This window comes from Arvicanthis niloticus, chromosome 1 (assembly GCF_011762505.2).
Source record: "Arvicanthis niloticus isolate mArvNil1 chromosome 1, mArvNil1.pat.X, whole genome shotgun sequence".
Taxonomy (NCBI): domain Eukaryota; kingdom Metazoa; phylum Chordata; class Mammalia; order Rodentia; family Muridae; genus Arvicanthis; species Arvicanthis niloticus.
In genome coordinates, this window is record NC_047658.1 from 86,614,152 (window position 1) to 86,639,286 (window position 25,135).

Below are 25,135 nucleotides of genomic sequence, written 5' to 3' on the forward strand. Positions count from 1 at the left end.
GAACCCCTTGATCAGTTCAATGGTTAGCTGTGAGCATCTGCCTCTGAATATGTCAGACTCTGGCAGATCTCTAAGGAGACAGCTATATCAGGCTCCTGTCAGCATGCACTTCCTGACATCCACATCAACATCTATCTTTGGTGACTGCACATGGGATGGATACCCAGGTGGAACAGTCTCCAGAAGGCTTGAGGAACTGTATTAAAGGGTTGCAGTATTAGGAAGTTTGAGAACCACTGATTTAGGAAATTCTGAGACTTGTCTGTTTATGGCCCTGTTGTCTCTGAAACTTCCAAGTGCTGTACCAATGCATACATTTTAGGGAAACCACTGTATTTCTTCACAGAAGCACAGAGGAGTGTGTGTGTGTGTGTGTGTGTGTGTGTGTGTGTGTGTCTGGTGAGTATTATGAGGAGCTGAACTGTGGAGGTGAGGCTATGAGTGTTAAAAGTTTTTAGCTGTAGCCAGGATAGAGTCACAGTCCATTCTACATCTTTGGCTGTGGCAAGCGTGTGCACATGTATGTACACAAGTCTCTGTGAGTTCCCATGTGTCTCTGCAAGCCATATCCATGTATGCATGCATGAGCCTGGTGTGTGCCTATATGTGTCTCTCTCTGTCTCACATCTGTGTGTTTGTGTGTCTGGCTAGAGTCCCTTGGTTGAAATGATAGGGCTGATAGCTTGCTTTGCACTTAGCTGAAATGATAAGAAATGTCTGTAGCAGAAAAGCAATTCCCCCGGCTCCGCTGACTGCCAAGCATTCTGGCAAATAAGGAAGAGCGGAGTCGCTGGTGGATGCATTGGTTTAGACCTCAGAAAATGGCTTGTCCCAGATCAGAGCAATTCACCTGGGTTTTGTAATGGGCTGGCTTCCTGTGTCTTTCTCCTTGCTCCCACTCCCCTGTCATTCTAGACGGTCTGGTCTTCTTTCTGTCCTGGTTTATTCTGTCCCTTCCTCCCAGAGACCTGGCCCTGCTTGTTTGCTTTGTTCTCTCTCCTTCCCCTCTCCCTCCACCCTCCCTTTCTCTCTATTTCCCTCTCATCCTCTCTCCTTTCTTCTCCTTTCCCCTTGTCTTCCTCTCTTTTCTTCCCTTCTTCCTCCTTTTCCCTCCCAATCATTCTAGTTGAAATTACTTGAAATATTTCTTCTCGAGAGGAGCTTTTCTTGGCCTCTTGGTCTGGGTCAAGTACTCTCATAGTATCCTGGCATTTACACAGCTGAAGTTTTACATTTGAGTTGTTTGCTGATATCTTGGGTGTGGTGTGTGTGTGTGTGTGTGTGTGTGTGTGTGTGTGTGTGTATACTCATGCACACTAGCTTGGTGGACTTGGTGGTAGGTCAATGTTACAAAGAAAGAAATGAGTCTTTGGGGGCTTGTCATGCAGCTAACACAGTGCTCAGTATCTGGCAATGTTTTCTGAGTTGTCATTTTCCCTCTTCTGGGGCAAAAATGAAAGCACACATTTGAGGAGAAAAGTCCTTTTTATAATGCTCGTCAGCCTATTGTAACCTTTATGGAAGAGAAGCCAGGACACTCTCCACCCAGACTCTAGAAAGCAAAGGTAGTTGATCGTCCACATAGAAATGTTCCCTCTCTTTATCCTATAGAGGACCCACCCTGTGCTCCACCTTCTGTGTATTTCTTGGGGGGGGGGGTTGAGGGTGGGCAGTAATTTGATGGGCTATAATGACCAAAACACATGGGATTTGGGATCCGGGTCCAACTGTGTCTGGATGAGGAGCTGGTTTGGTCTTTTATGTCTGGTTTTCTATTCAGAGGATTGCATTTGTTGGGTTTCCCCAGACTTCAGTACTGGTTCTGTTGTGGGGAATGTCCCTGTCCTCCTACACCTGATCCCCTACATTCCTAAGTTGGCCTCTTCATCTGAGTGGGATATGCTAGAGTCAGGCCCCCTGAGAGGTGAGGAAGTCAGGAAGGTGGATCTGTGTCTTTACAGAAGGACCTCAGCACACTCTTTGCCTTCGCATCTGAGAAGAAGTTGGCCATTTACAGCATGCACAGAGCCCTCTGTCCATTTACAGCATGCACAGAGCCCTCTGTTTGCTGGTTTCATGATCTTGGACATTTAGCCTCCAGAAAACAGTGAGAAAACTTCCGGTGCCACAGGCCATGAGCCGGTGATATTTTTGTTACAGTGACCCAACCTGATGAAGTACCCATGGGACTCGGGATTTTTGTTACATTTAAAAGTCTGTTTCACCTATTATTTTATTTATTTTGTATTTTGTCTGAAATTGTCTTTTTTCCTTAAATTTTTTTATTTTTTGGGAAATGTAAAGAGAGAGAAAGAGAGAGAGAGAAGAGAGACACACAGAGAGGAAGAGATAGTAGAAGAGAGAGAGAGGAAGAGAGAGAAAGAGAGAGAGAGAGACACTGATTCATTTTCTAGTCCAGGCTGATTTGAATCCTTCTATGTAGATCAGGCTGGCCTTGAACTCCTGATAATCTGCCCACCCTGGCTTCCCCAGTGCTGCAATGACAGGAGCAATCCACCATATCCAGCTCCTAGATTTACACTTTTATATTACTATGTTCCCCAGCAGCCTGCTGACTTACAACCTTGACATGGGAAAGCTGCAAGACCCATCAAGAAACAGCAGTGTGGATCACAGTAGAAAACAAAACACGCCATCTCGATGGAGAATGGAATGTAAATGTAATATGAATCATATATACAGTTAAATTTTAGTAGCCACAATAAAAATAAAGAGAAACAGACGTTTAACATTATACATTAACCACACCTCTCCCAATGCATGTAATTCACGTGAGTTATTGAGATGTTGAACGTTTTTTTCCTGTGCTCAGTCTTCAGAATCCAATGTGGAGTTCACAGTTGGCACTGCATCTCTCTGTGTGTGCTGATATGATTTTTTTTTTTTTTTTTGGTGACCTCTATTTAGAGGTCATAAAACAGAGCTGAATGAATAAATTTATACCCGAGTTGTCCCAACCAGACAGTTATTTTTTAATAACTGAAAGATCATATTTTAATTGCAAATTAATTGAAATGAAATGAAAAAAATTTCAGCATCTCACTTGCACTCCTCCAAAGTCAAGTGCTCGATAGCCTTACATGGCTGGCTTCACTGTGTCAGACTGCATAGAGCCATAACTCACAAGCCAGCCTCCTTGCTGTAAAGAACAGGTAGCCTTAAAAACAAACACACGGCCTAGGTGTGGCTCAGTGGTATGGCATGTGCCTACTGCAAGGCCATGAGTTTGATTCCTAGCGCTGGGGAAAACATGTAATAACAGAACAAGACAAGCATTAGATTTAAGTCAGATGCTACTGCCAGCCAAGGTGCTGAGCCTAGGAGACTTAGCACATACTGAGAAGGCGTTAAAGACACACTATGCCAAGCTGAGATATTCTTTTGATGGAATCAGGAAGTTTAAGAGAAGGAACAGATGCTATACATGGGTACTATTAAAAAACCATTCTAGATGCAAACCGGACAAAACCCCAGTGCCAGGTGGTCACTGAGCATTGGCTGCAGCCTGTCTGTCTTTACTCTGACCACTTACTTGCACCTGGACATCAGTAGCAATTGACTGAGAAAAGGGAGCCAAGATCAAGAGGCTGAATCCTGTTGAAGACCCTGCCAGTACTGGCCCTGAAGTTTAAGAGGAGGCCTTGACTCCTCATTTTGTGAAGTGGGGTTATTTGGCCTCAGCAAAGAAGACAAAACACAAATCGAAACTACCCAGAAGCCATGGACTGACAGGTAACGTGCTCCGTGTTAGCCCTGAGCGATCTCACTGCATCTATATCATAATTCCTGAGAGAAAGGCATTGTACCCATTCTATGGGCTGAGTGTGGAGGTCATTTGCCACAGTCCTGTTAACATGAAGATATGAAGTTGTAATTTCAATATGGGCTGGTGTTCCACATCCTAATTCTCTATGTTGGCAGGTTCAAAGGACTATTCTGTTTCCCCAAAATGATGTATCTGTGTTCCAAGGACTGTCAACATGCCGTTTGTAGTATTTCTTGGAGAAGTTTCTTCTAGCTTATGCTAATTCCCTGGATCAGGGAGCTGGCATGCCTTCCTTTGGTCACATATTTCTTTGGGTCCCCTGAATTATTCCCATTGAGATGGAGCGTTTTGTTTCCTACCCTGATCCACACTGGTGTTTATTGATGATTTTTGTGGCTTTTTCATCCGAGGTTGTTAGTCAGCAGGCTGGTGGGCTATAGCAAGCCTGCAGATAGATGTGTTTGGTTTGGCTCAGGAAGTGTTGGCTCACAGAATTTTTTTTTATATATTTTGAATTAGTTGCCAACATCGAAACATTGGCTGTTTCACATAAATCTGGATCTCTAGGTTTTGGGAAAAATTGGCAACACTGAGTTGTTGGCCAGAACGCCAAGTGGCAGAGGAGTTTCTGATACTTAGTCTAGGCCTTCCTGTGGTCACCTCCACTTGAGTCCTACTAATCATCTTTGTGTGTGTGTGTGTGTGTGTGTGTGTGTGTGTGTGTGTGTGTGTGTGTGTGTGTAAGCTGGGTAGCAGTACACAGGGCTGTTCTGCCATTTCCAAGCTGTGTGAACTTGGGTAGGTGACCCAAAATTCTCTCCTGAAAATGGTTGATGATATATACAGGCCTAAAGACTCATCATAATTAAATAAGAAGTACCTTGACAAATGCCCAACACACAGTAGGTGTCATGTGGGAGCCAGCGATTACGAAGATTGGTTAGCATCCTCTTCCAGGCTTTGCCCATGTCTCTTGTATGCTGCATATGGAAGTTTGCTGATGGGACCCTTTCTTCTCATGAGCCTGGATGCTTTCTCCAGGCAACCAAATGTGGTACTTGCGTATGTTTGCTGGTTTTAACTGAAGGCTATTGCATGTCCTAAATCAGTACTATTTCTGAAAGTTGCACAGAAAGCCTGGCAAGCCTTTTAGGAAGGCCAATTGCCTAGGCTCATGAAGGGATTTATTGTTAACTCATGGGCTTATTCTTCTTTAGCTTGCTGGGGCACAGCTTTATCCTTATTGTGAATAGAACCATTTATGGAAAAGACCCATGTGCAAAGTGTGGCTATTGGACATAGACATGGCTTGAACACACGGGCATATTAAACAATGAAACAATGTTAGTATTTTATGGATCTCCAGCCATGTGTGCGGGAATGTGAGAAGTCCTTGTATGTTTTATTTCTAATTATCCCAGCAACAATGTAAGAACCAGAAGGTTAATAACATTATCAAACTCTTACTCCAAGTGAGAGCAAGCATGCCAAGAATGGAACTAAGGATTTTCACATTTTAATTTATTTCCAAAATAGTCCTTTGAAACACGCACTGTTAATATCTTCCTCATGGCTGAGGAAGCTGAGGCTTGGAGAAGGTGAGAGATTTGCCCAAAGTAGCAGATGATTAAGTGGAGGAGTCAGGATTCGAATTCAGGCAGCAAGATATCAGAAACTACTGCTTAACCAATGACCTTGATAACCCACTGTTGCAGATGGAAGAGCTCTGGCTCAGAGAGGAGTCACATTATACTTAAAGGTCACAATAGACACGGGATGCAAATCTATATCCAGTTTTTATGCATTGCATTGAAAACTAGAACCAAAGTGATACTCAAAGGACTGCAGGAAGGTGTGCTCTAGAAAGCAGTTGCTCTGGACCCCATCTCATGGCCATAATGGGCAGCTTCCAACAGAGCCTCACTGTCAGTTTGATTCCACACATCTGTCTTGCTATACTCCATCTAAGGGTCATGACTCTAACTAGAGCTCAGGCAGAAACTGCTTCTCTTGTGGCTTTGATGACCCTGTCAAAAATGACCTCTTAAGATCATATAGTCAGTCAGTTATTGCCAGAGGAGCCTGGAATCCAGAATTCTGAATCCGTTCTTGGTCTGGGTCCTCTATGAAGGGTCTTGTGGTCAAATGTGCCTGAGTATGACCTAGACAGGACACAGGGTGAGCTAGGTACAGCATGCAGGGCTGTTTAGAAATGCAGTGTGTGTGTGTGTGTGTGTGTGCTCTAGCTGGACAAAGGAACGCCAAGTCTCATACACTCTGCTGCCAATGATCGACATAGTGGATGTAAAAGAAAAGGTAAGTCCCTGTAGAGCGTGCTCATTTCAGGCAGAGCTAGGAAGGAGACTTGAGCTTCTCAACTTAGAGTTGCTTAATGCATTAATATACCTTAAAAGAGGCTATAAGAAATGAAGGCACAGTAGCAGTGGTCACCTGTGAGGTGAAGAATTAAAGATTGGTGAGCCAGAGGAAGTGATGGAGGGAGGCGTGTTAGTCTATGTCATCGCTCAGTTTGAGGGTTTCAAGCCCTGTGGGTGCCACTATCTGTTTAAAGTGGACCCCACTATTCTTCAGCCCCTGGAAGGTGCTGCTTCTTGGGAATGGGCATTTAAGTTGCACAGGGAACTTGGAATCCTATTGAAGGTTTTTTTTTTTTTTTCCTTTCAATTTTTAGTTTCGAATTATTCATTGCTGGTGGATAGTAACAGCAGTAGGTTTTTACATATTAATCATGGAATCTGCAAATACACTGGAGCCCCTGGTTAGTTCTTTGGAGATTTTCTGTGACATCTTTTAAGTTTTCCACGAAGGCTATTCTAGCATCTGTGAATAGAAATGACTGAATCCATTCATTTCTGAATTCCTTTGTTTCTCTTTCTAGCCTTATTCCACTGGCCCCAACTTCCAGCACCATTTTGAATAAGAAAGGAAGGTGGGTCTTCCTGTCTGGCTCCAGATTGTGGGGATTGGGGAGCACTGAGTCTTCAGCCCCCGAGTGTGATGGAAGTTCTGAGTTATTTGTGGACTCCATTTTCCATTAAAGAAATTCCCTCTGTCACTTGTCTGATGAGTTTTCACTACAAGTCTATGTTAAGAGTAACTTGGCCATTTCTGTGTATTGGCTGATAGTTTTATTTTCTTGTAACGCCTGTCTTATTGTGATGATAGGGCAAAGCTGGTGTCACCAAGCCAATTGGGAAATTTCCCCACATTCCAAATGATGCTGTAACTTATGGAGTGCTTACAGTGCTCAAAATGTGTCTAGTGCTTAACTCAGTCTTCCCAACACAGTAGTATGGACTATTGTTATCACCGTTCCATTTTTAAAGGCCGGGAAATGGAAGCACGGAGTACTTAATGTCTCTTGCCCATAGTTACACAGGGTATAAGCATCAAGGCCAAGCCATATCCCAGAGGTTCAGCTTCCATGTTCCCACCATCAGCCTGTTCACCACACCTTCTTTAATCAAAGCTGTTTGCGGATTAAAGAAAACGTATCTGCATAGCTCAGTCCAGTCACAGGGCCACTAGTATCCTTACCTTCGGTTAACAACTATGGTAAGACCATGTGTCAGGCTGCCTTCCTCTCCTCACAGCCATCAGAGACGGATCTCATCCCCCTGCCAGGCAGCTGTGGAAACCTGCCTTCCTGTAGGGTGGGCTGCCATTTTCAGCTACCATCTCCTTCCTCACTCTGCTCTCCTTCATGTCTGAAGCACTTTTCAGAAAGTAAAATTAGCAATTTTTTCAAATCCCCATTTAATTTTGCACTGTTCCTTTCTTATCAGGGCAGCTCACCCATCAGCTCCTTGCTGTCTCCACCCGCCCCCCATTCAGATCAGAGTTCCCTCCCTCCTCCTGCATTCCATTTATAATGCTTCATCTCCACTAAGCCAATCAGCACCAGCTTTGCCTACTTAACTCCTGTGTCTTGAGAATAAGATGCATCTTCCTCTCTTAAGGAGGAGGAGGGAGAGAAATGGATGTGGCTTTATGAAGGGCAGAGGCACTTTTTGAAGTGCAGATGTTCTTTGCTAAGTCTTTTTAGCATGGGGGAGCAAGGTTAGTTCAAACAGCTTCCTGGTGGAGGAGGAAGTGCAAGTGCGACTCAACAGAACATACAGGTGTGTTTATCTCTGATTTGACCCTATGATTGTAGGGAAGATGAAGCACTTCTCGGTGTCTCAGTTTACTCAGCCATAAAATGGGTTCACATGCATCTGTGGGTGAAATGATATGGTGTGGAGAAGGCCCTGAGTAAAATGTGTCTTTTTGGATCACATGCTATCCTGAATGTTTTGTGGGGAGAGGTTTTCCTATGCTGCCTACTGCCTTTCAACTTCTCATCTCAAGAAACGCCCCTACTTGTGAGTGGCTGAGACCACAGGTATGACTTAAGCTGCTTTTACTTGGAGTATCTTAATTATTAGATGGTACCAGGGAAGGAAATTACATTTGACTTTTAACCCATTTTACTGATGGGACAAACTGTGGAACTGACAGGCTAAGAATTCCTTGAGTGGTTAGGTTAGCTCTGCCACACTCCATATAGGAATTCTTTGGACTTGTGCCAGGCTTGTTGCATTGGTCTACACAGGCAGTTACTTTAAAGTAGGGGGCTTCTTCTTCTTTTTTTTTCAAGCTCTTTCTGTCAACTATGTGCTTGCATATGGCCAGGGACACCTGTCACTTTCCTGTAATTACTGGATCCCTTTTGGCAAATACCCAGGCATTCCCCACCCGCTTCTCCATTTCCACTCAACCTCTCTGACAGCACTGGGGGGATATGGAAAACTTGAGAGTGAGTTCACTGCTGGGAATAGTGACTCAATTAAAATCTCAGTTTTCAACAATAGTAGCAAGGCCCGTGTCCCGCTGTTACATTGCACCCCGCATGGTTGTGTCTCTTCGCCAGCAGTGGTGACGAGGGCTTGCTAACTGATGGTTACTCTGGGTTGGGGAGAAGACCACCATGGTGAACTTGCAAGGTTCACATGCCAGGCTAAGCGCTCTCTCCTGGGCATCCTGCTGAACCCTCTGCTGGTTCCAGGATGGTGCTGAGCTGCCCCCTTTCCTGAAAACCCATGGGATGACAACCATAACTGCAGCTAAACAGTGTCAATCAGTACATGTGACAACCACAGAGCCACATACTTAATTACTTCCTCAACTTCACCAAAGCTGTCACTTTTGCCACTCTCATAATGTCCACGTAACAGATGGAAACTGAGGCACAGAGCCACCATACTACCTAACTTTAGTGGAGGCTGGATTAATCCTCAGTCTTCACTCTCATTTGCTGGGATATGCTTGCTTCCCTGTATGGCTTTAAAACAGTGCTTCTCAACCTTCCTAAAGCTGTGGCCTTTAATACAATTATTATACTACTATTCCTCATGTTGCAGTGATGCCCCCAACCACAAAAGTATTTTTGTTGTTGTTTTATAATTGTAATTTTGCTACTATTATGAATCATTATGCTAATGGTTGCATTTTCTGATGGTCATACATGACTCTCACAGGTTGAGAACCATTGCTTTAAAAGAATGGTAAGATTTTCTTTTCTGCCTTTGAACCAGACTTCCAAGTTGCTAACAAAACTGCTTTCAGCCCACAGTTTTGGATAAGACTGGTTTTCCCCTCCCCCTTCCTCTAGGAAGCTTGGTCCTTCTGCATTCAGCTGCAGTTCTAAAATCAGAAGCTTCCATTCATGAGTTCCCTGAACCCAAGCCCCCGAAGACCCTTTGGAGCCCTTTGGCACATTCTTAATATTTACACACAGTATAGGTGGTTAAAACTCTTAGCTAAGTCTAGAAATACATCCACACCATCTAAGTTCAAGTCTCAACCCTTCTCTCTCATAAATTCCTTAGCCCTGGGCTAACCCTATGCTAAACACAGTGCCTAGTATACTGTGCCAAAGCTATGGGTGGGAGAGACCATGGCCATTCATGGGAGTTAAACTGTGACCGTTCATGACACTTGTTAGACTTGAGGTCACTGGCAGTCTGAGCATTCTCTGCTCTCCTAACCTCATGTCCTGTTTTGGGCTCTTAGAGGTCACCCTCCTCCTTGTCTTTCCAGCTTAGAGGATGCCTGAGGGAGTGGATGGCTAGCACAGCAGTGGGGGAGATGGAATGGTCAGGATGGGGGTTACACTTTGACAAGGGGGTGCTGAGGAAGAGGGGGGTTCTGGTTCTTCACTTTAGCAAGCATCTCACATAACCAGCCTCTCAAAAACTGTTTTCCCAATAGAGAGCTCTGGGGACAGACTTTGGAGGGCAGGAGGGGGAGGTGCAACCCAGATGGAAATCAATTTCAGTTCCAGGTGATTACAGGAGCACCCTACCTGGAAGGGTGCACAGAGGTGGAGCCCCTCTTCTAGGGATGCCTAACATAGGCTCCTGTCGCCCATGTGGAGAGAAGCTCTCTCCCTAACTTATACCTGCTGGGAGTGGAGATTGTTGGAGACTATCTTTCCAGGGGCTCTGGATTCCCAAAATGTTTGAGGAGGGGAGGGCTCTCAGATCTCCAGAAGACTGAAGTCCAGCTTCTCAGGATCTCAGGATGTTCAAGTTCTGGGGGGAGAGGTGATTAGTGGTGGAGGCTTAGGGTCTATCTTGAACAGGGATTTTTCTCTTTCTGAGCCTTTCTGTCTCTAGCTCTCTCTTCTGTCTGCAGGTGACTCCGGGAATGTCCATGACATTGTGTAGATGACAGGATTATCCAAAGACCCCCAAACTGAAGCCAACCCCCCACCACAGGGGACACAGTGGGTGGGGGATGTTCTTCATGGTCCTAGTTGCTCGACCTCATAGCCCAGGCACACACCCTCCTCCCTCAGCATCTCATCTCTCTTCAGGAATTCACTACAAGTCTCAGCTTCACTTTCCAAAGGACATTAGGATATGGGACCAGCCAGCTACTCATCTGCAGCGCTGGGAGCTGCCTGGGTAGGGAGAACTGGGATTGACCTGGAGGCAAAGGCAGAGGAAGCAGACATGAACTCAAGGAGACTGCCATCCTCTGAGGTGCCAGTGTGCATCCCTGCACACTTGCCCTGCACACCCCAGACCTAGAGCAGCCCATGACTCTTCTTAGCCACGGGGAGACTCCTGACTCCCTTGGGCGGATAGTGGATAGCAAGGGCTCACCTCATTGTCTCTTGAAATCGAGAAGCTTTGATCAAGGTCTTGGTTTTATGTAGTATTAGCTTAGGCGGGGAAGTACAGAGTGTGGCAGAAATGTTCTCAGCTGAGGTGACAACGTGGGGCAAAAGCTGGAGAGAAGCCTTCCCTAGGCTTTCTGCCCAGAAGCTGCGGTCAGGTCTCATGCAACCCTTCTGGGACCCCTCAGGGATGCGACTCCCTACACACACACACACACACACACACACACACACACACAGAGAGAGAGAGCGAGAGAGAGCGAGAGACAGCGAGAGAGACAGAGAGAGAGACGCTTTGGAGTGGATGCACACCCACAAGTCACAATGCCCCAGAGCCACACAATCACTGTCCCCGCCAAGCCACAAGCCACGCGACGACGTCCCTTCATCCTGATCTGGAAAGATACATAGTTGCCACCAAGGTTTAAACTTTGTACTTTTTCAAAGGGAGACTCCAGGGCACTTCTCAAGAAGGTGTCTAGGACCCTTGAGGTTCTGGACAGCCTTGTTCTGCAACTTGGGACTCCTGGCTTCCCTCTCTCTCCCCACAAACCCTTACCTGGCAACCCGAGGCACAGCAAGAAGCTGTAGTAGACCACCGGCACGAAGCCCAAGCCGCAAGCCGAGCTATTCGCAGCGAGGTGGGCGTGCGTGTGCTCCATGAGCGCGCCACTCGCCGGGCTGGGCTCGGAGCAGCTGCCAAGAGGCTGGGGACCAGGCAGCCTGGGGAGGATCGCCGCACCGCGGGACCGGCTTTCACCCCTGGCTGGTGTCCTCGGGTGGCTCCGCACCTGTCCTCCTAGATAGGCAGCTCCGTTCTCTGGCAGGGCGCAGGGGACGAAGGAGGGGCTCCTGGAGCCGGAGTGTGCACCTCCCTCCAAGGACCGCTCACCTCCCGCCTCGGAACCCGGGCCGGGACGCCACTCCCTGCAGCCAATCAGCAGCTTCCTGGATGGTGTGTGTGTGTGTGTGTGTGTGTGTGTGTGTGTGTGTGTGTGTGTGTATCTCCATGCGCGCGCGCGCGCGCGCGCGCACACACACACACACACACACACACACACACACACACACACAAATGCGCCCGCGCGGTGCAGGTTTGGTGATGGTGGTGGGGGATTGGGTGGGATGTTAGCCTAATCCTGTTCCAGTAGCGTTTCCTGGCTTCAGTTTCTGGAAGAAAAGACCGGGTTAACTTGGGAACCCCGGAGGAAAACCGGAATGGAGAACAGGCTATCCTAGGTTTCCAACCCCTGTGGGAGGGGCGTGGTGTGAATATGACTTGCTTCTCCCACAGCAGCTCCTTTCCCCTCCAGCATGTCCTCAGTATTTCTTCTGACTCTCCTAGCTACTTGTTCTCGCTCTCCACGAATGCTACGAGTTCATCGTCATATAGAGGATTCTACATCCCGGTATGGGGGATGGGGTCGCGACTGTTGGAACCCAGAGAATGTTGAAAGGTTTTCGCTTTCCTGGACCAGGAAGCTGAGCCTGTTGGTCTAAAGGAAGGGTGCTATCTTTGCGAGTGCCACCAGGTTGATGGTACTGTCCCTGAACTTGGAAGTGATGCGGGCTGGCTAAGATAAGCCCCCCCCCCCCCCACACACACAGCCTTCAGCCTGGGATAAGGCTGTTGCAGCCACTGAGACATACCCGCACGCACACAAAGGCACACAATGCCCAGCCATGCGGATGCACTCACACACTCAAGCACGCGGACGCTTTCATCTTCCACACCTAGCTAGGCTGGTGAAAACACCCAGACACCCTCATCAATATGCACGAGGGCGCAGCAGGCTCAGGCGGAGCCTCGAACAAGTACACAAACGCACATAGGGGGCTGGGTGGTCTGGAGTAGTTTGAAGGTTGTGTGAAGGAGAGTATGGGCAGAGCAGGTGGGATCCTGGCAGTGGAGAGGCGCTGCCATTGCAGGAAAGGCAGGCAGAGCGCTCCCTGCAAGAACCTCATTTTTCAAGGGTACCCAAGAATCTGCCAGAGAGAGACGTCTGTCCCGGACTCAAGGCAAGACTGTGTGTTAAAGGCACTGCAGGAGCACAGAGGCAAGCCTTTCCAGGAACAAGCTGGAGCAGATGCAAGCGAGGGGCATACGACTGGCTCTAAGATGTTTAAAAGTTCACCCCCTTAGACTCCTCCCCTAACATCTGTTCCTAAGAGAAGAAAGCTGAGCTTCTTCTGGGTCTCCAGCAACGGCCCAGTGTCCTGTCCCTATCTCTGTTAGGTGCTCCCCTGGGGAAGTGAATGGAGGAGAGGAAGGCTGAAGACCCAAAGTTGTAGACGAATCTTTTGGCCTCAGCTGGGTCTGACCCTAAAGGGACAGGTCATTACAGAGTCCCATGTGTAGCCCAGCCTGATATTTCAAACACCGCTAGATATTAAAATTTTATTGTGACCTCTCTTACAGTCTAAGCTTTTGTTTTATTTTTATTTTCGGTTGACACACACCACCATGCATATTTCTTGGGGTATAATGTGATATTTCGATCCCTGTATTTCATGTGTAGTTACCAAAATCAATGTAACGAGCATACTTGTCACCTTAAGCATGTGTCATTTCATTTGGGGGAGTGCACTCACAATCCTCTCTTGAGGCCAGGAATGTAGCTTAGTTGGCAGAGTGCTTGCCTAGTAAGCATGAAGCTCTGTCTTGGACCAGTGGCATACAAGACAGTGGTTCAAGTCTTAGTACTTGGGAAGTGAGGATAGGAGGATCGGAAATATAGAGGCGTTCTTGGCCATATAGAATCCTTTCTTATGGTGATTTTGAATGTGACCTCCTTTCCTGTAAAAATTTAAGATACAAAACAAAACCCCATGAGCTAAATAAAGCAGCCCCTAACTGTGGCAGAAGCTCAACACATAATTGCTGTAAACCTATAGAGAGGTTGGCCTGCAGGTGGCGCTGCATTAAGCTGAGAAGCTGGCAGATTCATGGCTTGGCAAAGCCTCCAGTCTTTAGAGATCTCCCTCTGTGGTGAAGATTGGTTAATGCCCCGAGCTTTTGCATCGGTAAACTACATGGCCTGCCTGTTCACCCTCATGTCTCTACTCATTTGTCCGCTTCTGGTTGACAATCCTATTTAAGATTGGCATCTCAATTATTCTTCACCCCAAATCCTGCACTCCCCTGCCTTCCTCCCTGTAGTCTTAGTACCATCCACCCTACCATATAGAATTTGATTTGTCTTTTTCTTGTCCATTCTCTCCTTGGAAGGTCAAGATCTTTTGTCTGTAGGGTTCTGGATGCATCTGCAGCTTTACACAACACCTGTAGATTGCAGTCAAAACATATGGGAAGAGTAAAATCTGCAACACCCAGTTGTTGACACTGCAGAGCATGAGTTTATCTTTGCAGCATAGGTGGATGAGTGCTGGAGTTGGGGACACAGCCTCAGATTTAACATTCAATGATCATATTTGATTTGACACTTCTAAGTGGTTAAAATTCCCAGGCTCATTGCTAGAGAGCCTTTATAGAACCTGGCTGGGCAGAGGAACTGCATGAGGGCTATTGAAGGACCTGCTTGTACCTACACATTTACTTCTCCGTCTGTAAAATGGGATGAAGCAAAGCAGGGAGTATTGTCATCCCCAAGATGCTGAGCAGAAAAAACAAGAGTGTGATGGGAGAAGGGCAAACAGTGCCTCAAGAGAGTGTGTGTGTTGGGGGGACTCTCTATCACCTCCTGGCCCCCTTGAGATGATTGACAGCTGGTCAGTTACAGTCTGTTCCTCTAGAAATGTATGTTTTCATGGGAATGTGCCTAAGGTGTTGAGACTGGTTTGGGATGTTCTCTGTCTTAGGGTAAAAGTATACAGTGAATTAACACAGTCTACTTGAGTTGGGTGTGGGAGAACTTACCTATGATCCAGCACTGGAGAGGCTGAGGCAGAAGAATTATGGGTTGGGGGTCAGCCTAGGTTGTAGTGAGACCCTGTGCTCCCAAGAAAAGCCAAACCCCTGAAGGTAGAATTTTGCTCCAAAGCTGACTCCTTTGGCTGGCTATGAAGAACAATGGCATGAGTGAGCTGATACGGAAGATGGAGACATCCATCCATCCTTGCCTTCAGCAGACTTTCCACAGTTCTTCATGTGTGTTGTTGCTTCCTGAGGCTAAAAATGCGACATCCCATGTGTAGAAAAGACTGTTTAAAGAGGTCACAGCAAAGCTGTAAACGGAGTGGCACTCTTCTTGGTATGGGGCCCTGGATAACCACACAGGTGATACCCCTGTGTAACTGGTCTTGCTGAGGGTGTGCAGATGTGAGCCTCATAGACTTTCCGTGTCCTGAGAGTTTATTAATAGGCTTCTGTTGGCAAGTTAGCCTTATGGTCACAGGGGAAGAGGGGAATGCTAAGCTCCATTCTACAGATGAGAAAACTGAGGTGCAGAGAAGTTCAGCAACTTGGTAAAGACCTCCTGACTGAGAGTCTGCCCAAGGTACTCTGACACCAGAGACTATGCTGAAGTCATTGAGGAGACTGGGGAGGTGCAAGGACAGACATGTGGTGAAATTGTCCCGCTTGCATGCAGTCCTTATGTGTCCTCCTGTATCTCTGTTTTATCTTCACTTGAAGTCTCAGTACAGTATCAGAGAAGATTCCAGAAACAAACCCGGGGTGAATCCATAACTGATTGAGCTAAAAATATAGACATGATGTCAGAGCAGGAGCTGAGCACCCAAATGTAGACAAGCCTGGTGGATAGCGACCATCAGTGAGGCAGGAATGCTGCTCATTCCTCCATGTTCATGAGGAAGTATGCTGCCCCTCATGTTTCTGGGAGTCCTGGGCCTTCTCCTTCCAAACTCTATTTCTCTACCCTTTTGTAGGTGAAGATAAATCCAAAAACAACTCTTTAACAGAAACAGCAGCACAAACACAAGTTACAACTAACACTATACTGTAGGAGGAGCTAAGGTGGGAGGAGTAAGGAGAGGAAGAGGAAAAGAAAGAGGTGGAGCTGGGGAGAGCAGAGATGTAGGAGCTATGGAGAGCCACACAGGTATGGAGAGCAGTCACAGGTAACAACTTTTATTTAGGTTAGCTAATTGGGAAACGACTCTCTTTGTATGGGCATATTGTTATTGATCATTACCAAACATAGAAAGCCTTTGATTAGTCTTTAAGTATTAAAGTCTCATTTTCTTACTGGACCCGCATGGATGGCAGGATGGTCTGGGCAATGCCCAGCCTTGCAGAGACAGTGTGGAAAATTAGCAGAGTCGTCTCCCACATTGGTGTCTTGTGGGTGGCAGGGCTGGTGTTTTGGGCTGGCTGTTTCTAGCTGTGCACACGTGGCCTCTGGCCATGGAACATGGTGGCTGAGCTAGGCAGAGCCACAGCTTAAGTAGTCGGCTTGATCAGCTCCTCCTTTTCCTTTTCCTCTTCCTCTCCTTACTCCTCCCACTTTAGCTCCTCCTACACTATACTTAGAGTTGGGGACATAGCTGGGAAAGGTGGGGATTGTAGCAACTCAGCAGTTGCTCATACAGTATGCTGGCCACTGTAGTGGATTCTGAACATTTAATTGTTTAAGAAGGTGAGAAAGATCTCTGATTTTCAGGGCCTTAAACTTGAACACAAAAGATGAACATGAATTAATGTGAACATATACATATATACATATATACATACATACATACCACATATATACACACATATACACATATATACACACATACACACATATATACATACATACACACATATCATATACACATACACACTTGCATATATACATACACACAGCACAACAGCACATACGTACATACGTACATACTATATATATATATGTATATACATACATATGCACATACATGTGTGCGCATGTGCACACACACAGAAACAGAAGTAACCTTGGGTAAATATTATGAAGAACAAATTAAATGAGAAAGTGTACTGGAAGGTGTTCTATGGTCTATCATTCAGGGAAGGCTTCTCTGAGGAAGTGACATTCGAGTGACTACGTGAAGGGTAAATAAGAGCTACTGTGGTAAAGGGATGTGAGGTTAAGGGTGAGAGGTAGAGAAAGGAGCAAAGGCCCTGATGTGAGAGGAACCAGGATTCCAGGGAAGCAGAGGCCCAGCTGTGGGGGATACAAGGAGCTTATTGTAATGGTAAGTGGGAAGTGTGTTGTTGACCATGTGAGTAGCTGAACTCTTACCGTTTTTTAAGGAGGACAATGGATTGTATCATTAGGTTTATATTTTCAGACACTCATTCTGTTAGGGAGGTAAAGGAAGTGATGGGTGGATGGATGGATGGGGATGGACTGACAGACAGACAGATGGAGGGAGGGAGGGAGGAAGAGAGGAGGGATTGTGATGACTGGGATCATCCTGAGTGGGAGGCTCTCTAATCCCATTTGGGAGGCCTACCCTTTCCCTCTCATCTCTCACCACACTGTAACTTACACTCTGGTTTCTCCTTACATTTGAATACTTAAGGCTCACTCAATCTGGAAGCATTTTCTGACCTTTCTTCCCTGACTCAGACACTCTCTCCTCTATGGCATCTCTTACTAGACACTGCCACCAGGAGGTTGTCTGTCACCTGTCATTCTAGATTCAGATCACCACCTGGCCAAGGTATACTGCTTTATTTATGGCTATTTAATGCAGGGTCTAATTGCAGTGTGTCCTGTGTCACTATCCAACAAAGCTTTAAAGTCCTGCTCAACTCCCAAATAACTGTGCATGCCTCAGGACCCTCTTGATGGGATTGCTAGAGGAGAGCTCCAACAGCTCTAGCTAGTCCAATTATGTAAGATATACATAGGTTCTCATCACTGAAAGTACAGAAATCTGCCTGACTGGAGCCTGGTAGGTCCTTGTCTCTTTCCATCAGGAGATTCTGCTTTCCCAGAATTAACCACATTTTAGCAGGTTGCTTACAGCGAAATGAAGGGGTAGATGCTTGCACCCCTGGGTCTGCCCTGCTGGCTTAATAACTGAACTCAAAGGGGATTTCAGGAAAACTCACAGAGAAAGCTTTCTGTGTTCTAGCCTGATTGGGAGCTCATCTCAGCCCAAATCTCCACCTTCAGATGAATTTCTGTTACCAACAAAAGTGGGCTGGAAAAGCACAGCTCCTGTGTCCAGCAATGGATTCAAGACAAGGGGTCATTTCTTTCCAAGATATGAGAACTGTGAAAGAAGATAGATTATTTATTCAAAGGAAAATACAGAGGGATGGCATAGATGCTGAGGGGGAAATTCATGGTTGCAAGCTGAATTTGGCCAGTGGGATGCCAGTCAGCCAGTGCTCTGTTAGATCTCTTTTGTATGCTTTATGTTAAACTGCCTTAAATAAAGTTAGTTTTTAAGTTAAAATTTGAGTTCATAGCAAAACTGAGTGAAGTGTACTGAGTCTCCATACACTAACTGAGTCTGCCTACACTAACCATAGCCGCCCTTATTAACAACACCCTGCTACATAGTGATGCATTTGTGTACTACTAAGCTTTGCATCCCATTAACAAAAATACCTAGGGCAACTAACTTGTAAACAAACAAGGTTGATTTTGGAGATTCTGGTTCCAGTTGCTTTAGGTTTCTCTAATGACCATAATACATCGTGGTAGGAGCATGTGGAAAGAAACTATTCTTCCCATGAGCAAGGAAGAGGAAGAGCTGAAGAAAGAGAAGGGGGAGGGAGAAAGAGGGGCATGGGGAAGGGGAGGGAAGAGGAAAGGGAGCAGGAGGGAGAGGGGAGAAAGAAGATATTTCATAATTTCCTTTAAGGAGATCTTTCACAGGTCCCCATGTCCTAAACGTCCACAAGTATCTCTCCATAGCATTGTTCTGAGACTAAACCTTTAGTTCATGAAATTATATTAATTTGTACAGCTGATGACCTACAATGACATTAAGGTTCATCTTGGTGTCATGCATTCTTTAAGTCTGGACAAATGTACAAGTAACACCAACCCACCGCCAAGGATCATCCAGCCTAGCTCTGGACATTTTCCGTGTTCCGTCTATTCACGTTGTCCTTATCCCTTCATGCTTTATTCATTTTCATGTAAAAATAACTTCCAGGGGCTGTAGAGATATCTCAGTTTAGGTAAAGAGCTTATTGTGCAAGCATGAGATATGAGTACCACCTCCCGAACCCACATAAAAAAAATCTAGTTGTGCTGGGGAGGTAGAGACAGCAGGAATTCTGAGGCCTAATGACCAGCCAGCCCGGCCATGTCAGGGAGTTCCGGGTCCCAAAAGAACAAAATTGACAGCACCGATAGGGGAATGACACCAGAGGTTTTCTCTGACCACACATACATGTGCATGCACACATGTGTAATCTCTCCTGCAAACACATACATGTACACATATACACAGAAATATACGCAGAAAATCTTGAAAGTGTTGTCATGAAAACCGAGCAATGAATGGAGTTGGATGTGCAGCGCAGGAGAGACACTAGCAGCAGATCCCAGGTCCTATCTGCACATGCTTTCAATGTAAAGATCTTCAGTTTTTATGTGTGCTGGACAATTCTCATCATACTGTATAGGAAGACTATGCTGTGTAACGGGTCTTGTTCAAGGATGTTATTACAGGCAATAGAAACCAACATCTCCTCATGGTGTCGCAATTCTTTAGAAATTTAACATTCCAAGTTGTTGCAAAGACAATTTCTTCACTGCTATTAGGCTGTCAAAACGCCACTGGTATTTCCCTGGATGCTTTGGTCCTCCACTGACCTTGGCTAGCTCTGTCGGAGTGTTTTTCAGTTTGTCTTTGTCGGTAGACTCCCGTTTGCTTTCCAGCAAGAGCAACAACACTGTGCTTCTCCCTTCTGCTTCTTTCACTCAAGCAAAGCTTGCTGTTGAAAGTGTTTTGGGAGCTGCCATGGATTTATTCTGCATCCCTTGTAACAGTCACTCATCAAGGCCTGTCAATGCCCAGAGACATTAGATTGAGCCTTTTGTTGTCTGTCACTGATCTGTCAGAATGGTCAGGAGCAGCCACTGAGCATGATGGGAATTCTTCCACAATTGCATGTCTCTTGGCCTCTAACACTCCAGTGCCGGGAAGGCAAAGAATCTGTGCTGCACCTGGATACATTTCATCAGAGCAAGAAGCGCAATTGCACCGAAGTGAAGAAAACGAAGTCTTCACCCGAGAGGAAGGAAAAAGCAAAGGCTAAGGGTGTATGTGTGTATATACATGGCTGTGCCTATGTATAGATATGCATAGGTGTGTACTTGCATGTATACATACATCAAATATGCATGGGTAGACTTGCACACACATTGTCTGTGTGCATATATATAAATGGTGCCTTAATTAGGGTTGTATTACTGTGAACAGACACCATGACCAAGGCTGGCTTACGGGTTCAGAGGTTTAGTCCATTGTCATCATGATGGGATGTCCAGCATGGCAGTGTCCAGGCAGGTATGGTGCAGCAGGAGGGGAGTTATACATCTTCATCTGAAGGCTGCTAGCAGAATACTGGCTTTCAGGAAGCTAGAATGAGGGTCTTAAAGCCCACACTCACAAGTGACACACCTACTCCAACAAGGGCACACCTACTTCAGCAGGGCCACACCTTCTAATAGTGCCACTTCCTGGACCAAGCATATCAAATCATCACAAATGGATAGAAGTGTACCTATGTATGTTTTTATATAAATATGCTTGGGTAAGTGTGCACACATAAATGCCTATGTGCATAAGTGTGTATAAATATGTATGTGTATATGGGTATCTTGGTACATATACATAGGTATGTGCGTATGGATGGGTACAAGTTAATATATGTGTGTGCATATATATATGTATATATACCACATGTACGTGTCTAGTGTATGTACAAGGTTTTATGAATGTATATGCATATGTATATTTATGAATCTATATATGTAGTCATGTGTATATGTGCAAATGTGTATGAGCAAACAATGCAGAATTATATGCATATATGTGTGTATATGTTCATTTGCATATATATACACAATGAAGTATACACAACACACACATGTGCATATATATGTATATATATATTACACACTTTTGTATTTATGCATGAATGTGTGTGAAGAATAGAAAAAGAAGTACAGAAAAGGGAAGAGAAATATGTATGAATCTATGTGTATGTACATATATTAATAGACTTGTGTTTGTATGTGTGAATATATGTGTGCATGTGCATATTGCATGAGTGTGTACATCTATTCACATATATATTTGTATGCTTGAGTATTGTGCATGTGTATTTGAGCAGGCATGTATATGTGTTACTATATGTATGAGTATGTATATATAGGCATACATGCGTACAAGCAAGTGCATACAGCCACATGCAGATGTGCAAGTGTGGATCTTTGTATGCATGTGTGATGTCATGTGGAATGGTATAATTCACCTGGATGTTGGTGTTTCTATAGACAGTCATTTCTCCTCAGGGATATTAAGACTCTGAAGTATACACCAAATCTTACTTCACTCTGGACACTATCTGACAGAGTAGGATGTGGAGACAGAGAAAAGGGGAAAGAAGGGTATGAGAAGGTAGAATGGAAGAAAAAAGTGGAGATGAGGGAAGAGAAGTAGAAGAAAAGAGAGAGTAAAGAGTAGGAGAAAAGGAGACAAGAAAGCCTGAGACAAGCCACAAAAGCATACTTGTCACCAAAGGACTGTGTCTGTAGATAAGCCTCTGAATGACAAACAAGGGCACCTGCCCACCAAGGGCAGGACACTGAGGTCATTCAATTGGTCTGTGAACAATATTAGTTTGCACTTTAAGGATGCTCAGTATTTTACTCTCTTAAGTCCAATTTCTTTGAGAAAGTGACCTCATTTCCTTGTGTGGTCTTAAATGGACAGTGAGTGCAGGCACCTGCCATCCTGAAGCCAATAGATCCTGAAGTTCAGACTGTCAGGGGCAACGGGTAGGTGTCCTAAACCTGGCCAAGTAGAGACTGTCTTCTGGGGCTTACCATCTTGAGTGAAACAACTGAAGCAGAATTTGTACTGTTTTGTTTACCTGAGTAGGGGTCACCCACTAGGACTCATTGTCTTGCCTCTTGCTGTTTTCCATAAGATGTGGCCTCCTTGTCCTCTGTGAGTCCCTAATGTTCCCTCACTGTTGTGTTTAGTGTGTCATTGCTCATGACAGTCAAGGTGGAGACATAAGCTTAGTATTCACCATTGGATGAATGTGCAAAGAAAATGTGGCACAAGGTGTGATAGATTATTATTCATTGTGGACATAGAAAAAAAATCTTGCCATATGCAGGGACCATGATGAACATGGCAGCTGAAATAAGCCAGGCAGATTGTCTTTCTACAGGATTCCTGAGGAAGGATCTTTTTGAAGCAAAGTCATAGGAACAGATGGATATAGTAGCTAGCAAAGCCAGCAGTAGGTACCAGAAAGCAACTGTACAGTGGAGGACTCAGTTTCAGGTAAGCAAGAGACCTGCCAACAGCAGCGAGCACACAAAACACTGTAGTGTGCACTAGAAAACATAAGGGTGGGTAATGTGCTAAATGTTCTTGTGCAAAACACACACACACACACACACACACACACACACATCTATCTATCTATCTATCTATCTATCTATCTATCTATCTATCTATCTATCTATCTATCTACCTAATGATTGTGTGTTTCTGTGTGTGTGTGTGTGTGCTCATGCTCGTGCATGTTTATGTGCATGTGGAAGCCAGATGACAACCTCTGGCTATTGTTCCTCAGGAGCAATCACCTTGCTTTTTGAGACAGTGTTGGTCACCTTGGTTTTTGAGACACTGTCTCTCATTGCCAGAACTTTGAAGATTCCAGCTGGCTGGCCCCTGAGCCCCAGGGCTCTGCCAGTCTCTGCCTCCCAAGCACTGGGATTACAAGTACCTGTCATTATGCCCAAGGATTTTCACATGGGTTGTGGACAGCACCTTTACTTACAGAGCCCTCTCCTCGGGCCTTGGAAATCTAGCTTTTATGTTAAACCAGAATGTAATGTCTTGGCCACCCACTGTATAACTGAGAATGAACTCTTAAAATAGCAATGAGAGTAATTTACTATTGGCATCCTGTTTGTAGGCGGTGTGGACAGAATGTTAATGAATTTCATTGCATTGTTTCTTCTTGATGCATATGGCATCAGAAGCCAAGGAGTCTTACACTTTGTGTTTATACTTTGATAATAGTTACTCAACTAGTCAAGCTAGAAGAAAGTTTGGGTATGTGCTCCCATCAGCTAATCACAAGAATATTCCCTAGTTCCAGTTTTTTTTTTAACTTTCATTTCCCCACTCTTCCTCTATCACTGTACCACTCCAACTGCCAAAAAAGTTCAATTTTCTTTAAGAGCCCCAGAAATAGTCCTAAGAGGGAGGCATGGAACATTAGGAGCGGGAGAGCGGAGGGGCTTACCAGAATCCACCCTGCAGGGATAAAACATTGGAAAGTACAAAAGGTGTGAGTCATCAGAGCCCAGATAGAGCCAGTTCAGCCAAGCAGGAGAAAGATAAAGGCAGCATCCTGGGAGAGGCCAGCAGGTAGGCAATCTAGCCTTGGGTAGGGGCTGAGCAATGAACTGTCCTGCTCAGTAAAGCACACAGGAAGTTTCTCTTTAACAATTTTCCAGGATGCTGCAGCAGGGATCTGAGGGCATTTAATAGGGCAAGGTAGGTTATGGGGTCACTTTGCCTTCCTCCATAGCCAACTCTGTTGGAGGGGGGCAGGAGAAGGAGCCGGATAATGGGGAAATGCTTTCAGACCTCTGGCTAAGCCTCAGCAGATGAAGAGTCTGAGGCCAGTATGTTGCCAAGGGTTGATCCCTGAAAAGGAGGGTATTATGGTCTGTTCTTGTGGGGTGGTGTGGTTTCAGCTACCTAAGTTCTACAAACCTGGGTTTAAGAGACGTGTATGACCTTGGTAAAGATGGGTGCTTTCAGGGCAAAAGATAACTCACCAATCCCAGGGATCTGGCCATCCCAGAACCACATACATTTTTTTTCTCCTTCCTTCTCTTGCTCAGGCCCCCGCTCGCTCTGGCCCAAAGGTTTATTTGTTAAGTACACTGTAGCTGTCTTCAAACACCCATAAGAGGGCATCAGATCTCACTACAGATGGTTGTGAACCACCATGTGGTTGCTGGAATTTGAACTCATGACCTCTGGAAGAGCAGTCAGTGCTCTTAACTGCTGAGCCATCTCACCAGCCCGATTTTTGTCATTTACAATATTACTTATATGACATTCTGTTTAAGTGGACTCATGCAAAGTAGCTCTATTAAGAAAAATAACTGTTAAGATTTTGTTTAAAAATTAAATTTTACCATATATATATGCAAACTGGTCTCCCATGGTCTATAAAGAAGGGAATCATTTAAAAACTCATAGGAGGGGGAAAAGGCATTAAAATTCTAGCAATTGCCATAGCTTGCCAAGGCTCTCAGTGTCAGCTTTTCATTCTTTGTTGAAAGCAGGAGTTAGCAAATGTTACAGGGACATTGGAGGCACATTAGCACCCTCCTGAGACTTCCCTTGGATGCATATGTGAGTGGGATGAGTTCTCTCACTGTAAGTCAATATTACTCCACACTGGGTCTGAGGAGCCCTAAAGTGATTTCCTCCTTGGCATCTCCTGACAGTATTAGGAACAACACTGAGATGACCCATTCAATGGTGTCATTATGAATTTATTCTCATTCCCTTCTCCTTTTGTTGTTGCTTTAACAGGGAATGCCGGAGGCTCAAACTTGGTAGCCATATCTTCGTTGGTGATGATAGAAACCCTATCCTTTGTATAATTCTGCCATTTTAATTGTCTATGGCCAATCAGTGCCTCAGAAGATTAAACGGAAACTTTCAGAGGGTACAACCCTCAAGCTATACATTTCATGGTATTTTGAGCAGCATGGTGAAATTAGGTGGTAGCTCGTTCCATCCCATCTGGGATACGAGTTGTTGTTCAGTGTATCCAGGCAGTATATACTACCCATCATTAGTACCGTTTGAGTAATCAGAATGACTGTCATAGTATCAGGGTGTTTATGTTTAAGTTACTGTTGTTCTACAGAACAGTAGCCCCAAAGATCAAGAGTAGGGCTGCTATGGGACACTAGACTGTGCAAACTGGAATGATGGTTGACTCTGATACCATGGCAATGCTGTAGGAAACACAA

General features: G+C 45.2%; 1 protein-coding gene across 1 annotated transcript in view; it reads right to left on the reverse strand.

The window, feature by feature from the left end:
* Nucleotides 1–11,905, reverse strand: part of Gpr139 (G protein-coupled receptor 139) — a 46,434-nt gene extending 34,529 nt beyond the window's left edge. Inside the window, exon 1 of the mRNA XM_034519675.2 lies at nucleotides 11,533–11,905. Within this exon, the coding sequence (XP_034375566.1) occupies nucleotides 11,533–11,635 (103 nt within the window). The 5' untranslated portion in view covers nucleotides 11,636–11,905. The remainder of the gene's footprint in view (nucleotides 1–11,532) is intronic.
* Between the last annotated feature and the right edge of the window lie 13,230 nt (nucleotides 11,906–25,135).